At 52.3% G+C, this 13765-nt stretch overlaps 2 protein-coding genes across 6 annotated transcripts in view; one reads left to right on the forward strand and one right to left on the reverse strand.

Moving 5' to 3' along the window:
- Positions 1-10102, forward strand: part of Map3k3 (mitogen-activated protein kinase kinase kinase 3) — a 69141-nt gene extending 59039 nt beyond the window's left edge. For all 4 annotated transcript variants that reach the window (XM_026402262.2, XM_026402264.2, XM_026402265.2 and 1 more), the window contains 8 exons: positions 1801-1868; positions 2062-2154; positions 2759-2950; positions 3477-3625; positions 4252-4383; positions 4880-5009; positions 5374-5551; positions 7414-10102. In XM_026402262.2, the coding sequence (XP_026258047.1) occupies positions 1801-1868; positions 2062-2154; positions 2759-2950; positions 3477-3625; positions 4252-4383; positions 4880-5009; positions 5374-5551; positions 7414-7642 (1171 nt within the window). In that variant the 3' untranslated portion in view covers positions 7643-10102. The remainder of the gene's footprint in view (positions 1-1800; positions 1869-2061; positions 2155-2758; positions 2951-3476; positions 3626-4251; positions 4384-4879; positions 5010-5373; positions 5552-7413) is intronic.
- Positions 10103-12119: 2017 nt separating this feature from the next.
- On the reverse strand, positions 12120-13765 carry Limd2 (LIM domain containing 2). Of its 2 annotated transcripts, none has more exons than XM_026402267.1 (5): positions 13666-13765; positions 12838-12932; positions 12659-12703; positions 12440-12579; positions 12120-12362 (listed from the first exon to the last, which is right to left on the reverse strand). In XM_026402267.1, the coding sequence occupies exons 2-5, from the start codon at positions 12877-12879 to the stop codon at positions 12203-12205; spliced, it is 387 nt and encodes a 128-aa protein (XP_026258052.1). In that variant the 5' UTR covers positions 12880-12932; positions 13666-13765; the 3' UTR covers positions 12120-12202. The 2 variants fall into 2 exon arrangements, with proteins under 2 accessions (XP_026258052.1, XP_077657113.1); XM_077800987.1 differs by having other exon boundaries at positions 13604-13765.

A 13765-nucleotide genomic window follows, 5' to 3' on the forward strand; every position in this document is an offset into this window, starting at 1 on the left:
CTTGCTGCTCTTGGGCGTTTGGGGTCTTTATTGTAATCTAGACTGAGAAACAATGGGCTATTGAAGTTTGGGGGAAAAAAAACGAAATTCTCATCCATGGGTTTACTTTCATTTTAAAATTTTTTTGTCCAAATGTTTCTGGTGGAATAAGAAACAGGGATATGATAATTGGAAAACAATACTTAGGCCTCCTCCCATGTATGGAATCCTGTTCTTACATTCATCTTTAGAGCTGGCCCCAGCACTGATCCCACTGCTCCCTTATCTCAGCCTCGTTTTGGCCACCTCTGACTGGGTTTAGGGGTTAGAAGCTAAGGAGCAGGGGTTGGGGTTGTGGCTCAGTGGTAGAGTGCTCATCTAGCATGTGTGAGGCACTGGGTTCGATCCTCAGCACCACTTAAAAATAAATAAATAAGTAAAAGTAAAGGTATTGTGTCCATCTACAACTTAAAATTTTTTCAAAAAAAAATGGAGAGCAAGTTTAGTTTTTTTTTTTTTTTTTTTAATTTGTGTATCTGATTGTTTATGTGGGTACTGATCTTCTGACTGCGGCCAGATTTGACCTGAGCACTGATAAGTGTGATCTTCCTCTAGATGTCATAGAATGTAGTCATAGATATGTGTTGATTCCAATATATATCCTTGATTGGGGCTTGCTTTCCAATCAGGGTAGCAAGAAGGCACAAGTAAAGTGCTAGGAGTCCTCACTGGTTGAGGGCTCTGCCAGGACAGGGACTGACTCTGACTTTGGACTATCCTCTGAGCTTTGGGATAGAAAGAGAGGACAGAAGGTCTGGGGAAGGTCTTGGGAAGAAGAAGGCAGCCCCCAAGTCACTGTCTTGAAGTTCTGACCTATGACCCTTTCAAAAGGTACTTGCTTATCAGTCAGGGAAAGGGTTATTCAGGTGGATGCTGGGAAAGATAGCTGAATTTACCCACTTCCCTGGTTTTGGGTATTTCTTCCAACCTTCTTTTTTTACTTTGTTTTCTCCTTGTGAATGAAACCCAGTGATCTGAACTGACTTCATTGAGGTCTGGCCTGACCTGAGTTCAGAGCTCTTATCTTCCCTTTTTGGGATTTAGGAAAGGGCAGACCTGGAGCCAGATAGACCTGTATCCAATCCCAGCTCCAGCAGATATTTCAGTAGCTTCAAATAAGTGCGTTAACTTCTTAGTTCCTCAGTGTCCCTCTCTCTAGAATAGGATAGTAATGACTAATTGAAAGGAAGATGCTTGGTATAACTGCAGGAACACAGACTTTGGAGTCACAGATGTGGATTTGAAGTCTAGCTCTGTTGCTTCCTAGCTGTATCCTTGGGGAAATAAATAAGAATGTTCATACCTAAACCAGTAGGGTGTCTGCGAAGACACATTGCCTACCTTGCAGAGTTATGAGGGTTAAATAAGAAAAAGCTCACTCTCTGTAAACTATGCTGTTGTTATCTTTGTAACTGCTTGGGCCAGGGATTCTCTTGCAGCTCTTCACCTGTTACATAGGTGGGGGAAAAGGCCAAGAAGGTAAAGTAAAGGGGTATGCAGCCAAGGTGGGTCTCAGCAGGACTGTCATTTACCACCCAGGGTCCTGTCACATTTGGGCCTCTGACATGTGAAGGGTGGAGAAAGCAGGGGACTAGACTAAGGAAAGGGCTACTTCCCTCCAGTTCCTCTTTCCACACCTGTGCACATGGGAGGCACTTTGAAGAAGAGATGATTTAGATGCCCTTGACTTCTCTTCTGCCTTCTGAGCTGCACTGGAAGTACACTGAGGTCTATTTTGTGATTCCTTTTTGCTCTCTCTAGCCCATCCTTCCGGAAATCACGAATGTCCCGAGCCCAAAGCTTCCCAGACAACAGACAGGAGTACTCAGGTAAATTCCACAGAGCCTGGGTTAGCAAAGCAGGGGAGTCTTTGTGGGTCCAGAGAGTTCTGAGTTGGGAAGCCAAAACTGTGTAGACAAATTTGCCTGGGCTTACTGCTCTAGGGTCTTGAATGACCTGGGACTTACGTGGCTCACTCACATTGACCTGCCCAAAAGCCAGTGACTCCCTTGTTTTACTTAGATCGGGAAACTCAGCTCTATGACAAAGGGGTCAAAGGTGGAACCTATCCCCGGCGCTACCACGTGTCTGTGCACCACAAGGACTACAATGATGGTGAGTGCGCCTCCATGCTGCCCTCTGCTGGCTGCCTCACAAAAGACCATACTTAATGCTCTGCTTTGGAAAAGCCACCACTAGTGGGTGGGACCTAGGTACTCCAGGATCTGTTTTCCATTAATCCTGGGAAATTGTGCCTTAGTCTTGAGTCAAGAGAGACAGAAAATAACCAGATAAGGAGTATTGCATTTTCAAACTAAGTAGCTGCTGCTAGGAGCTCCGTCTTTTTGTCCATGGTGTACTCTGGAGTGCCGTCTCTCCAATGACCTTTTCTGCATCAGCAGCAGACACAGCGGAGCTGTGGCAGAGGGGGTCGGAGTAGGATGCTGACGAGAAAAGAGACTTGTGCTGGGGATTGGCCTTATCAGTCCCTGTCCCCACTCCCTATGGCCATGGCTCCCTGAACCTGGCTACTTCTTTATTTCTGCTTTTGTCTTGATTCTCAAGGTGCTTGGGACAGCAGTCTTTCTGGCATGAGTCAAGTGGAAGGGCAGACAGGATAGACCCAAGCCAGTGTTGTCTATCACTTCTAGCTGGTCTGCACATTCTGTCTTGTGGCCAGAGGTCTGACTTGCTCTACTCTGGCCCCTTACCTTTTTAGGCAGAAGAACATTTCCCCGAATACGGCGTCATCAAGGCAACCTGTTCACCCTAGTGCCCTCCAGCCGCTCCCTAAGCACGAATGGCGAGAACATGGGTCTGGCTGTGCAATACCTGGACCCTCGTGGACGACTACGGAGTGCAGACAGCGAGAATGCCCTCTCTGTTCAGGAGAGGAGTGTGCCAACTAAGTGTGAGGAATGTCCCTGGCTAGGAGAAGACTGTCAAGGGTGCTCAGACAAGCTTCAGGGTTGGGAGGACAGCCAGGCCACTAGGGTGTTTAGGCTCAGCATTCTGCTGCTCTGGCCCATCCTCTCCCCACAGGGACATCCTCGGAGAGAGCAGCATACCCTGGATCTTAGGCCTGACTCCACTGCTGTGAGACAAGCCATTAATCTCCAGCCTTTAGTTTTTCCATGTTTAAATTGAAAAGCATGCTCTTAATCCCTGATGTAGTAAGGTATTTGGGAGCTTTGAAAGTCATGCAGAAGACCATTTGACTATGAGTTTAGCAAGTCCTCTGTTTCCCAGGACTCTGATCTTAAGCTCCCTTTGATGAGGGCTCTGGGTCTACTTCAGATGGGGTACTGAAAGAGGTGATGGTGCTGGGCATGGGGGAACCTAAGCCAGAGGTCTCATGATCAAGTGGCTGGAGAACAAGGAGGGTCTCCATAAAGAATGTGCATAATATAACACTCTTTTCCAATGTTCTCTTGTAGCGCCTAGTGCCCCCATCAATTGGCGTCGGGGGAAGCTCCTGGGCCAGGGTGCTTTTGGCAGGGTCTATTTGTGCTACGATGTGGACACAGGACGAGAACTTGCTTCTAAGCAGGTCCAGTTTGACCCGGACAGTCCTGAGACAAGCAAGGTACTGCCTTTCCCATTCTCTGACCTCCAGTTCTCCAGAACTCTTTCAATATAAGTGCCTGTCTTGTACTGCACAGATTAATAGCTCCAGGTGCTACAGGTTGCCTCCCCCATCACTCTTCCTCCCAAGCTCTCTTGCTATCCACCCTGGTCCTAACTATGGGGTGAAGAGTTGATGGTCCAAGGAGCACCAAGCCCCTCGGGGAGGATCTAAGGCCATCTCATAGTCCCATGCAACCCAAACAGAGGTGATAATCATTGCCAGAAAGGGTACTCCCTGTCCCCACTCCCCAAGTACCTTTCTCCACTTACTTGGGCCAGCTCTAAAGGAGAAATCATGTGACTGACACCTCAGTTTGAATAGGCAAATACAATAGCTACCTTAACTAAGCCCCCACAACCCCTCCTTCCTTCTCCCTGTCTGCCTTCCTCCAGGCCTGGGAGTGCCATATCCCAAGGACTGGCCGGCATTGTGGCCAAGGGTCAGACAGCGAACAGGCCCTCTTTTCTCCATATGAAGTTCCCAAGGCAGATCCCTGTGAAGCACAGTCTAGGGCAAGCTGCGTGCATCCCAGGCAGGCACACCCAGTCCCCTAAGTGCCTGGGTGACCACTGGCCCTTCCCTAGGAGGTGAGTGCCCTAGAGTGTGAGATCCAGTTGCTGAAGAACTTGCAGCATGAGCGCATTGTGCAGTACTATGGCTGCCTGCGGGACCGTGCCGAGAAGACTCTGACCATCTTCATGGAGTACATGCCAGGGGTATGTGTGCCTTGGACATATGAATCTCTCACAAAAAGGAGCCTGATCTGGGGTGAGGCCTTGGGGGGTCACTCTTGACCTGGGTGTGACCTCCTGGGGCTCCAGAGGTTTGGGGGAGCTAGGTAAGGTTATGGCAGGATCTGGATTCAGGAGAACCTTACCTGTGGCTATAGTAAAGGTGTCAGGTGAGAAATGTCCTAGCCTAGCCTAACCCAAGGTTGGAGCTTGAGGTCTGGTTCTTGTCCAGTAAGCACAGACTTCACCTGCAGCAAAGGTCCCTTCTTCTGCATGTGGGTCATCCATTGCTTGAAGGAAGGATTGTTATTTATGTTTTTCTCCAAGCTGCCTGGCAGCTCCTGGCAAAGTGCCCAGCACATCACAGATGGAGCTTGGATGAATCACTGCTTTGCTACAGTGCCTGGGGCCAGGAAATAGCCTTGCCCCCTCCCACAGCCATCCCCTGAGGGGACTCCCTGTGACTCCTTGTGACTGCTAGGGCTCAGTGAAAGACCAGTTGAAGGCCTATGGAGCTCTGACGGAGAGTGTGACCCGCAAGTATACCCGGCAGATCCTGGAGGGCATGTCCTACCTGCATAGCAACATGATTGTTCACCGGGACATCAAGGGTGAGCAGGGCTTAGGCTGTATGGAGTCTTCAAGTCTACCATTTAGTGACTGGGTGGGCCAACACTGAACCATTTTGAACTTTCTATAAAGTGGGACCCCCAGTTGCTTCCCCAGCCATGTGGGATTAATATGAAGAACGGTTGAACAATTTGGGGAAATACTCTAGTCCAGTGTGAATGTTGACCACGAAGACCTGTGACTTCACACTGTAAGTTTGAGGCTTCCTTTCCCTGTGTGCCCTGTGCAGCTCATGTCAAATTCAGTGTAGCTCCCACCCTCCATAGCTCTCTGTGACCTGGAGGAAGGATGATAGAAAATAGAAGGGGGGGCCAAGGTGGTAGTTTCTGCTCTTCCATGCTTTAGGAGCCAACATCCTCCGAGACTCTGCTGGGAATGTGAAGCTTGGGGACTTTGGGGCCAGCAAACGCCTGCAGACCATTTGCATGTCAGGGACCGGCATGCGTTCAGTCACTGGCACTCCCTACTGGATGAGCCCCGAGGTCATCAGCGGCGAGGGCTATGGAAGGAAAGCAGATGTGTGGTGAGTGCTGGGACATACCAGGACTCTGTCTCCCTGCCTGGGCTGTAGTCGCTCTGAATTGGAAATGATTTGGGGAACCTTGCATGTGAAAGGAGGGCCTGCCTTTTGCTGACTGGTGCACCCATAGGCTAGGCTCCTTGTATGCAGCGGTGGTGGTGTTTGCAGTAGCACAAATAGGGTGTGTTTTAATTCCAAATAACAAATCTTGTTAGTGCTAGAAATTTAAGCCATGGAAAAAGTATCCTTGGGTTTGCTGAACCCCTTGAGAAGCAGAATCCACTCTGAAGTCGTAAATCTGTCTCTAAACAAAAGCAGACTTATGCCCTTTCTTCTAGTGCTCAGATGGACTTGCCTTTGCCTGAGTTTATTTCTATTTTCAGAAAGGACCTAGAAGTCACAAGAACTTTTCTTGAATAGTTATTGTGGTGGGCTTAACAATGCCCCCCCCATGTCCTGATCCCTAGAATCAGTAAATGTTACCTTATATGGTAGCAGGTCTTTGCAGCTGTTAACTTTGAGATGGAGGGGTTATCCTGGATTACCCAGGTGGGCCTGGCATAATCACAAGAGTCCTTATAAAAGGAGGTTCAGTTGGTGCAGTGACACACTCCCATAACTCCAGCTACTGGGGAGGATAAGGCAGAAGGATCAAAAATAGTCTGGGCAGGGCTGGGGATGTGGCTCAAGCTGTAGCGCGCTCGCCTGGCATGCATGCAGCCTGGGTTCGATCCTCAGCACCACATACAAACAAAGATGTTGTGTCCGACGATAACTAAAAAATAAATGTTAAAAAATTCTCTCTCTCCCCCTCTCTCCTTAAAAAAAAAAAGAAAAGAAAAAGAATAGTCTGGGCAATTTAGCAAGATCCTGTATCAAAAACAAACAACAAAAAAATTTTTTTTTAAAGGGCCAGGAAAACCTGGATAACTTGGCGAAACCCCATCTCAAAAACTAAAGGGCTGGGGATGTAGCTTAGTGTCAGAACACTTGCCTAGCATGTGCAAAACTCTGGGTTTGATTCCCCAGCACTACAAAAATTAAAAATAAAGAGGGAGGCAGGAGGTCAGAGTGGGAAATAGGAAGTGTGACAATGAAAACACAAGGCTGGAGTAAGCCACGCAGGTACATGAGCCAAGAAACACAGGTGGGACTAGAGTGTAGCTCATTATAAAATACAGCACATGCTTGGAGAGCACAAGGCTCAGGTTGATCTGAGTGTATACACGCATGCATGCATGCACTTACACACAAAGAAAAAGAGAAGTGCAGGGGGCCTTCTTTAGAAGCTGGAAAGGTGAGGAAATGAATTATCTCCTCAAAAGCCTCCAGAAGGAACAAGCCCTGCTAATGAATGCCTTAACTCTAGTCTGGGGAGACTAATTTTAGATTGATGATCTCCAGAACTGGATGATAATAAGTATGTGTTGTAGTTATGCCACTAAGTTTGTGATAATTTGTTACAGCAGCAATAGGAAATTAATATAATTATCTTGGAGGTTTTGGGTTTTGTGTGTGTATGGTGCTGGGGATGGAACCCAGAATCTCCCACATGCAAGGCAAGCATTCTAGCACACATTCCCAGCCCACTTGGAGCTCTGTCAGTGCCCAGTGGTTCCTTTTTCTCCCGTCTGAAGAAGTAAGTACCCAGGTGAGTGATTTGTGCAGGTTGATGAGGCCTGTATAGATAAGAGCAAAGAGTGTTTCAAAATTTTCTGGTCTTGGGATTCAAGGAGTCTCATTCCTCAGCTTAGCACATCCTGTACTTCAGTGTGATCTGAGGAAGACACCTCCTTTCACAAAGGTGGGTGAGGCAGCTGGGAGCCTAGAATTGGCCAAGGGGTGACGTGAGATTCTCTCTCCAGGAGCCTGGGCTGCACAGTGGTGGAAATGCTGACAGAGAAGCCACCTTGGGCAGAGTATGAAGCTATGGCCGCTATTTTCAAGATTGCCACCCAGCCCACCAACCCTCAGCTGCCTTCCCACATCTCTGAACATGGCCGGGACTTCTTGAGGCGCATTTTTGTGGAGGCTCATCAGAGACCTTCAGCTGAGGAGCTGCTCACACACCACTTTGCACAGCTCGTATACTGAGCTCTTAAGGCCACTGCTGCCGGCTGCCCCGTGCTGCACAGGCGGGGGCTGCTGTGGGGCGCAGTGAAGTTGCTGCTTCTCCCAGACCAGGCTGTGGACCTTGGAGCTGCAATCCAGCCAGCGTTTGTCTGTGCCCCTTCTGCCAATGGGGCTCAGCTAGGATGGGATGGCTGTAGCCTCAAGGACTGGGAGCCCCCAGCCTGCCAGACCCAAGAGCTCCAGTGTCTTAAGCTCAGTGTGGAGGGAAGGGGCTGGGAAAGAGTGTAAGGCAGCTGCGGGCCCTGCCCTTGGGGTTGTCCTGACACTGCCATTGACTGGGAAGCCTGGGGTGGGGGGTACAGGACTGACTCAAGGGTATGAATAGTGTTATTTTCATTCAGAGTGTTATTTTGTTTCTCCTCCCAATGTCTGGAGATCACCAGGGTGTCTCTGGGCTGGATGAGCCCACTCAAGCCTGAGGTTAAGCCCAGTGTCCCACAAATGAGGGAAGACAGAGGCCCAAGTCAGTTTTGCCAGTCCTAGTCTTTACCAAAGATGAATGAAGCAAATGTTATGCTGCCTTATTCAGGGAAGGAGGAACATATCCTGCCTGCCCCAATGACTCTGCACCCCCAAGCAGGAGCCTGAGACATGGCTGCCCCCACTCAGGGGGGAGACCCAGTTTTGTCAATGCAATTGTCTCTGTTTTACAAGTTGGAGTCACTCTTATGCTGTATCCAGTTTCTAAACTGGAGACTGTGCCCTCTGGGTTCTGAGTATCCCTGTGTGAGCCTGGGCTTTGGGCTGGATTCTAAAGAGTTGATGGGATGACCTTTGTGCTTCTGGCCTGGCATGTTTCCTCATTGAAGCAGAGAGGAAGGTGGACAACTCAGTGGGCCCAGCAAGGCTGTTCAGGAGAGCCCAGGGGTTGTCTCTGCCTGTCAGTCATGTCCCTGCCAGGCCAAGCCCACTCCATCTAGTAGAAGGGAAAGCCCATGTGCTGCAACCAGCAGTGTCCAAAACCACCAGCTCTGTTCTTCCTTAGCCTTGCCCATCCCTGTGAGGTCTCAGCCTCTTTCCCTTCTTGTTCCTCCCCTGAGGGAGGAATGGCAGTGGGGAGCCAGTATCTCCAAGCAGCTTAGAGTTGGCCATATTTACCTCAGCTTGGGCGCTGGTCCTTTCTTCCGGCCCCTCCCCTCCAAAATGTGCCTATTGCTAGAGCTCCTCCCTCCCAACACCCAGTTTCCTTGGGAGTTATCATAAAAGAAAGAAAGAAAAAAAAAAAAAAAAAAGCTAGTGCCCGTGGATGGGCATCTCCAGGGAGCTGGGGATTAGCGCTAGGCAGCTCACTGCCAGCCATGCCCACTACCCCGCGGGCACAGAACAAGCCAAAGCCTTCGTTGTATGTTGACGATGCACTTTTATGAATGTAGTTTCTATCGCTGTTTTTAGCCTTTTCACATCATGTAATGTGAGGCCTTGTACTTGTTAATTTATATCTCAGATCATATTTGATGGTTTTTATATATCAATTCTAGACTGTTACAGGTGATGGACGCCTCAAGAGAGAGAAAATGAAAGCAGCTGGTTTTGCAGAATGTGTGTTGCACGGTGCCAATTGGGCCTGGGCCCCCTTCCATCCCTTTTCCCCTGGGGCCTCTGTCAGGCCACTTTCTACCCATCACTGCCCTCTGAGGCCAGTGAGCACACATGCTCCTGCCTCTACCTCGGCCCTTGCCCAGGGTGGGGACTGGCCCCTCATCTTGACCAAAGCTGCCAAGAGGCAGCTCGGCCTCTCCAGGACTCCATCCTGATGGCTGTAGCACTCCTTGGCCCATACCCTGTCCCCAGTCCCCATTTCCCAAGAGGAAACAGAGCATGGTGCCACTGATTAGACTAAGTGAGACGACTCTGCTACTCTGCATGACCCAGGTTCAGGCTCTTACAGAGCCCTACCCCTGGGGTCTTACCTCACAGGGATTATTTTTAAAATAAAATTTTAAAACAAGCCAACAAACCCTGCACTCCCCCCAAATCAAAAAAGACCGACTTTTGTGCCAAAAACTGTGGACATGCTGGATCAGCATCCTCAGGACCAAGCTGTTGCTTAATTTTAATTTATTTTTTTTATTATTAACTAATCAAGATTAAAAATTCTGGGACTCTAGGATGGCCTGGGCCCCAAAGTTCTGGAGGGCAGTTTCCTTGCAGCCCCAGGCTTGCCATGGCAAGGGGCCATGCTACCATTTTCTCACCATTCCATGGGGTATGTTTGCCTTGGCCAACCCCACACATAAGGGCCAGGGCTGGGCCAGTTCGTGTGCTGCCACCCTTCTGCCCCTCTTGCCCTCCCAGCTCTGTGTCTGTGTCTGAATTGTGGATTGTGCAGAAGAACCTGCAGCCATAGTTATTTGACTGTATCTTGACTGAGGGCTTGCAGTGCAAAGCCAGGCCAGTGTCACGCATTACTTACAATAAAAGGGATCATTTATACCAGGGGGGTCCTGTGCGGTGCTTTTGGTTGGGGGTAGTAGGTGTATGCCTGGGAGGGGCTGGGGATGGCACCTAGTAACAAGGTTCCTTAAGCAGGAGAGAACTTGATGCCAAGAAGAGGGGCCTTGGCATGACTTGGTTAGGTACCACTGTTACCTCAGTGTGCCCTCCTTCCTCCACTCCCTCTCCCTTTCTAGGACCTCTCCTGAAAGTGGTAAATTAGGGCCAATTTACTGAGGCACTGTTGGCCTTTCTGACCTAAACATCACCAGTGGCTTAGTTCCTGGGACCCTCATGGCATCTAGTAAGGTCTTCTTTTGAGGCTCCCCTTGGACCCATCCTGCAGGGCATTATCAGAAACCACCTCCAACATCTCTCCTTGGCTCAGCTGCTGCTGTTGCTTAACTTTGAGCAGAGACTGTCCTTATCCCCAACAGAGGCCTCACTATAGGAAGTTGGGCTTTCCCTGAGTGAGGCTCTTAACAGCTCCCAGGATCCAGGCCTTGGGTGCTGTTGGCTTACTAAGCATTGTGTCTACTTCCTCAAGGAGCAGTGCTTACCTCAACAGAGCACAGTGGCTCATCTGTCACCAGGAATTGAAACCAATTCCTACACACTGCTTATTAGTAAGTTGAGTTGTATGGGGCAGTGGCAGCAAGTCCTAGAGGTGTCTATCCTCTTGCTCCACCACCTTATCTATCCCACAGGCAGTTTGGAGAAGTCAGGACAGCTGGGTCTGCGCAGCAGAACCCAATCTTCCAAGATTGCCTTGTTTCTCTGCTATATATACACTGTCGCCTCTCAGTGTGCCTGGGCTCACAACAGCTGACAAACTCTCCTTGGATGACCTGATAGGGGTAGCTGTGGTTGCCCCACTCCCCAGAACATAGCAATAAGAGGGGCACAAAAATGAGGGACAAAAGGAAACCTTTAGCAACACTTGCCAGGTCTGTGGGTTCCCACATTCCATGCAGATTTCCAAGGCAAAGGAATAGGATTGGGGAGCTGACAGCTGGGAACAGCCCATAGAAAGGGGTTAGACTCTGCTGAAGGGTTCTGCCTTGGGCCCTGCCCCCCAGGTGTAGCAAGGCAACCAGATGACATTGATGCTTCTGGTTCCTCTCTTCAGAACAGGGGTGTGGATGTGAGGCCATGGGCTTGGGAAGTCAACCAACCCAAAGATCAAGGGAGAGTGAAGTTGCAGTTACAGAATCACACTGTTTGTGCGGCACCCTGGCTGAGCAGAGAGCACCCCTTTTCTCAAGCAGCTTGTATTTCCTTGATACTGCTGCCCCTCCATCAAAGCCAGGAGTGCTCTGGGCTAACCCTGAACCCCTTCCCCTCCCTGTGGTCAATGGGCATCCTGTCACAAGAGCCCCCACAACAGGCCACATAATAAGAGTCAGGATCTGTTTAAACATGTTTAAAACAGGGTTATCACAACAGTCAGAAGGCAGAAATGAGGGAGAGGAGGGGGCACGGCTGCTGCTGGCCCCCGAAGGTCTCAGAAGCGCTCAGCCTGGCGGGGACTTTAGCTTCATGGTGCAAGGGGGTCCCAGCCCCAAGGCAGTGGGCCCTGCCTTGCCTTCTACTTCCCCATTCCCTCCCCCATCAGCTGCTGTGGCATCCTTGAGGTCCAGCAGGTGACACTCTCACTCTCCTTCCTCCCAGTCTGTGGCTCAGGACCAGGCTAAGGACAGAGGTAGATGGGGAGACATGGGGGCCAACATGGCCCAGGTGGCAGTAAGGGAGCTTGGGACCCTGAGGGGGGCATGCTGACTCCTTGCTGGAGAAAAGGCACCTAAAAAGGGAAGCTGGGCTTGGCGGCCTCCCAGGGGGCCATGTGGTGAGGTGGGGTGGGCTGAAGGAAGCAGGGTGAGCAAACCCCAATCCTGGTTCCCACCCCTTGACCCCCACTGAAGGAGAAGGAAGGAATCCTGGAGCAGAGCCCTGCCCCGGAACCTTCTGCCTGAGCAAGCCTCCCCCTTCCCACCCTGCCCCCTACTCAAACCCAGAGAATCTTTTTCCCGCCCTTCCCACAGCCCAGTTCCAGGCCCTCCGCTGAGGGAGTGGATGGTCAGAGGGGCCTCAGGCTGTCTTGGTGCCGGGGTCCACCTCTTTGTGGGCCCAGAGCTCCTTGTGCTGTTTGCGGCCGAATCCCTCATCGTAGTTGCCTTTGCTCTTAAACAGCTGCTGAAAGTGGGGTTTGCAGTAAAACTCACCATGCAGCGCGGCATAGCTGCCCAGACTGCGGAAGCAGAGCAACAGGGTCAGGCGGGGTCAGGACTAGAGGCAGGGCAAGGGGTGGGCAGGGCAGGGTCGCACCTGAGCTTGGTATGGCAGTGCTTGCAGCAGAAGCAAGAGTTGTGGAAAATGAGCTTGTCTGCCACCAGCCGCTCCATGGGGTACACAGTCTTCTGGCAGGCGGCACAAGTCTCCTTCACCTGGGCCCGCAGGCTGAAGGACTGTTTCGAGGGACGCTCAGCCAGGAGCCTGGCCAGCGCCCACTCCTTCCTCCACCCTCACCCACCCTTAGGGCCCTACCTTGGAGCGCTGCACAGCGCTGTTGCCACCGCTGCTTTTGGCTTCCTGAGAGACAGACAGTCAGGGCAGGCTCTGAGGCGGCCCAGCCCAGACCTAGGGGCAGTCAAGAGGGGGCAAAGGGTGCCCGGCAAACACACAGCTCCTCTCCCCTCGTCCCTCCCACCCGGCTGGTCACCTACATGAGAGGGGGTGGCCTGGGCGGCTCCCGAAGCCTGGAACATGGCTTGTCGGAGGTGATGGAGGCCCCAGGCAGAGACGCGGCACCGGCTGGGTTCTGCAAGGGGAAGTCAGTCGATGGGGCCCCACGAGCCTTCTCCAGGCTGCAGGGTGGGGGTGTTTACAGGCAGGGGGCTGGGGGGCTGTGGTTGGGACTTTCCCTAAGTCATTTCCTGTTGCTCTCGGTTTTGCCACTTCCGCCCCTCACCCACCCTCTTGCCTGCCCGTCCCCCACGCTGCTCCCCAAGGGGCAGGGGTCCTGGAGTGGAACCATGTGTGGGAAAAGAACAAAGTTATGGGGCAGCGGCCGGGCACAAAAGGTCCCGCGCAGCCTCCTCGTGCGCTCCGCAGACTGGGACCCCTCCTGGGGTGAGGGGAGGACAGGGGAGGGCGGGGCGGACGCGGCCCGGCGAAAACCCGCTGCCCCAGCCTGACTCGCGCCGCACGCTGCCCGGCGCGGGGCCCAGGCACCCAGCCCCTGGACAGCGCCCCGGCCCGGCCGCCCGCCCCGCCCCGCCCCGCCCCGCCGCGCCGCAGCCCCAAGTCGGCCCCGGCACCTTGGACCCGGGGAAGCAGACCCCAGACCCGGGACTCCCGCGGGCCCCACCCTCGCTGGGGACCGGCCCTGAAGGCAGACACTAGCCTCGGGGCCGACGGCGAGAGCGAAGCACAGAGTCGCGGGGCGTTGGGACCCCGCGGGCGGAGGCAGAGGCGGCCCTCGTCCCCCACCTCGGCGCCTGGGCCCTAGAGCCGGATGCTGGCCCCTCCCCCCGGGCGCCCGCGCGTCTCACCGGGCCCCGGCCTGGGCCGCGGGGCGGGGGTCGGTCTCCGGGGGCCGCCTCGAGTGGGAGGAAGGTGAGGGCGCGAGCTGCCGCCGCTGCCAGTGGTCCC

Source organism: Urocitellus parryii, chromosome 7, assembly GCF_045843805.1.
Source record: "Urocitellus parryii isolate mUroPar1 chromosome 7, mUroPar1.hap1, whole genome shotgun sequence".
In the NCBI taxonomy this organism is placed as follows: domain Eukaryota; kingdom Metazoa; phylum Chordata; class Mammalia; order Rodentia; family Sciuridae; genus Urocitellus; species Urocitellus parryii.

Excerpts from the sequence above, each read along its gene's own strand:
- Limd2 (XM_026402267.1), bottom strand. The coding sequence starts at position 12,879 with ATGTTCCAGGCTTCGGGAGCCGCCCAGGCCACCCCCTCTCAT. Across the intron at positions 12,704-12,837 it reads CCCAGGCCACCCCCTCTCAT|GAAGCCAAAAGCAGCGGTGG; the intron begins GTAGGTGACCAG and ends TCTGTCTCTCAG. Across the intron at positions 12,363-12,439 it reads CACTGCCATACCAAGCTCAG|TCTGGGCAGCTATGCCGCGC; the intron begins GTGCGACCCTGC and ends CTGCTTCCGCAG.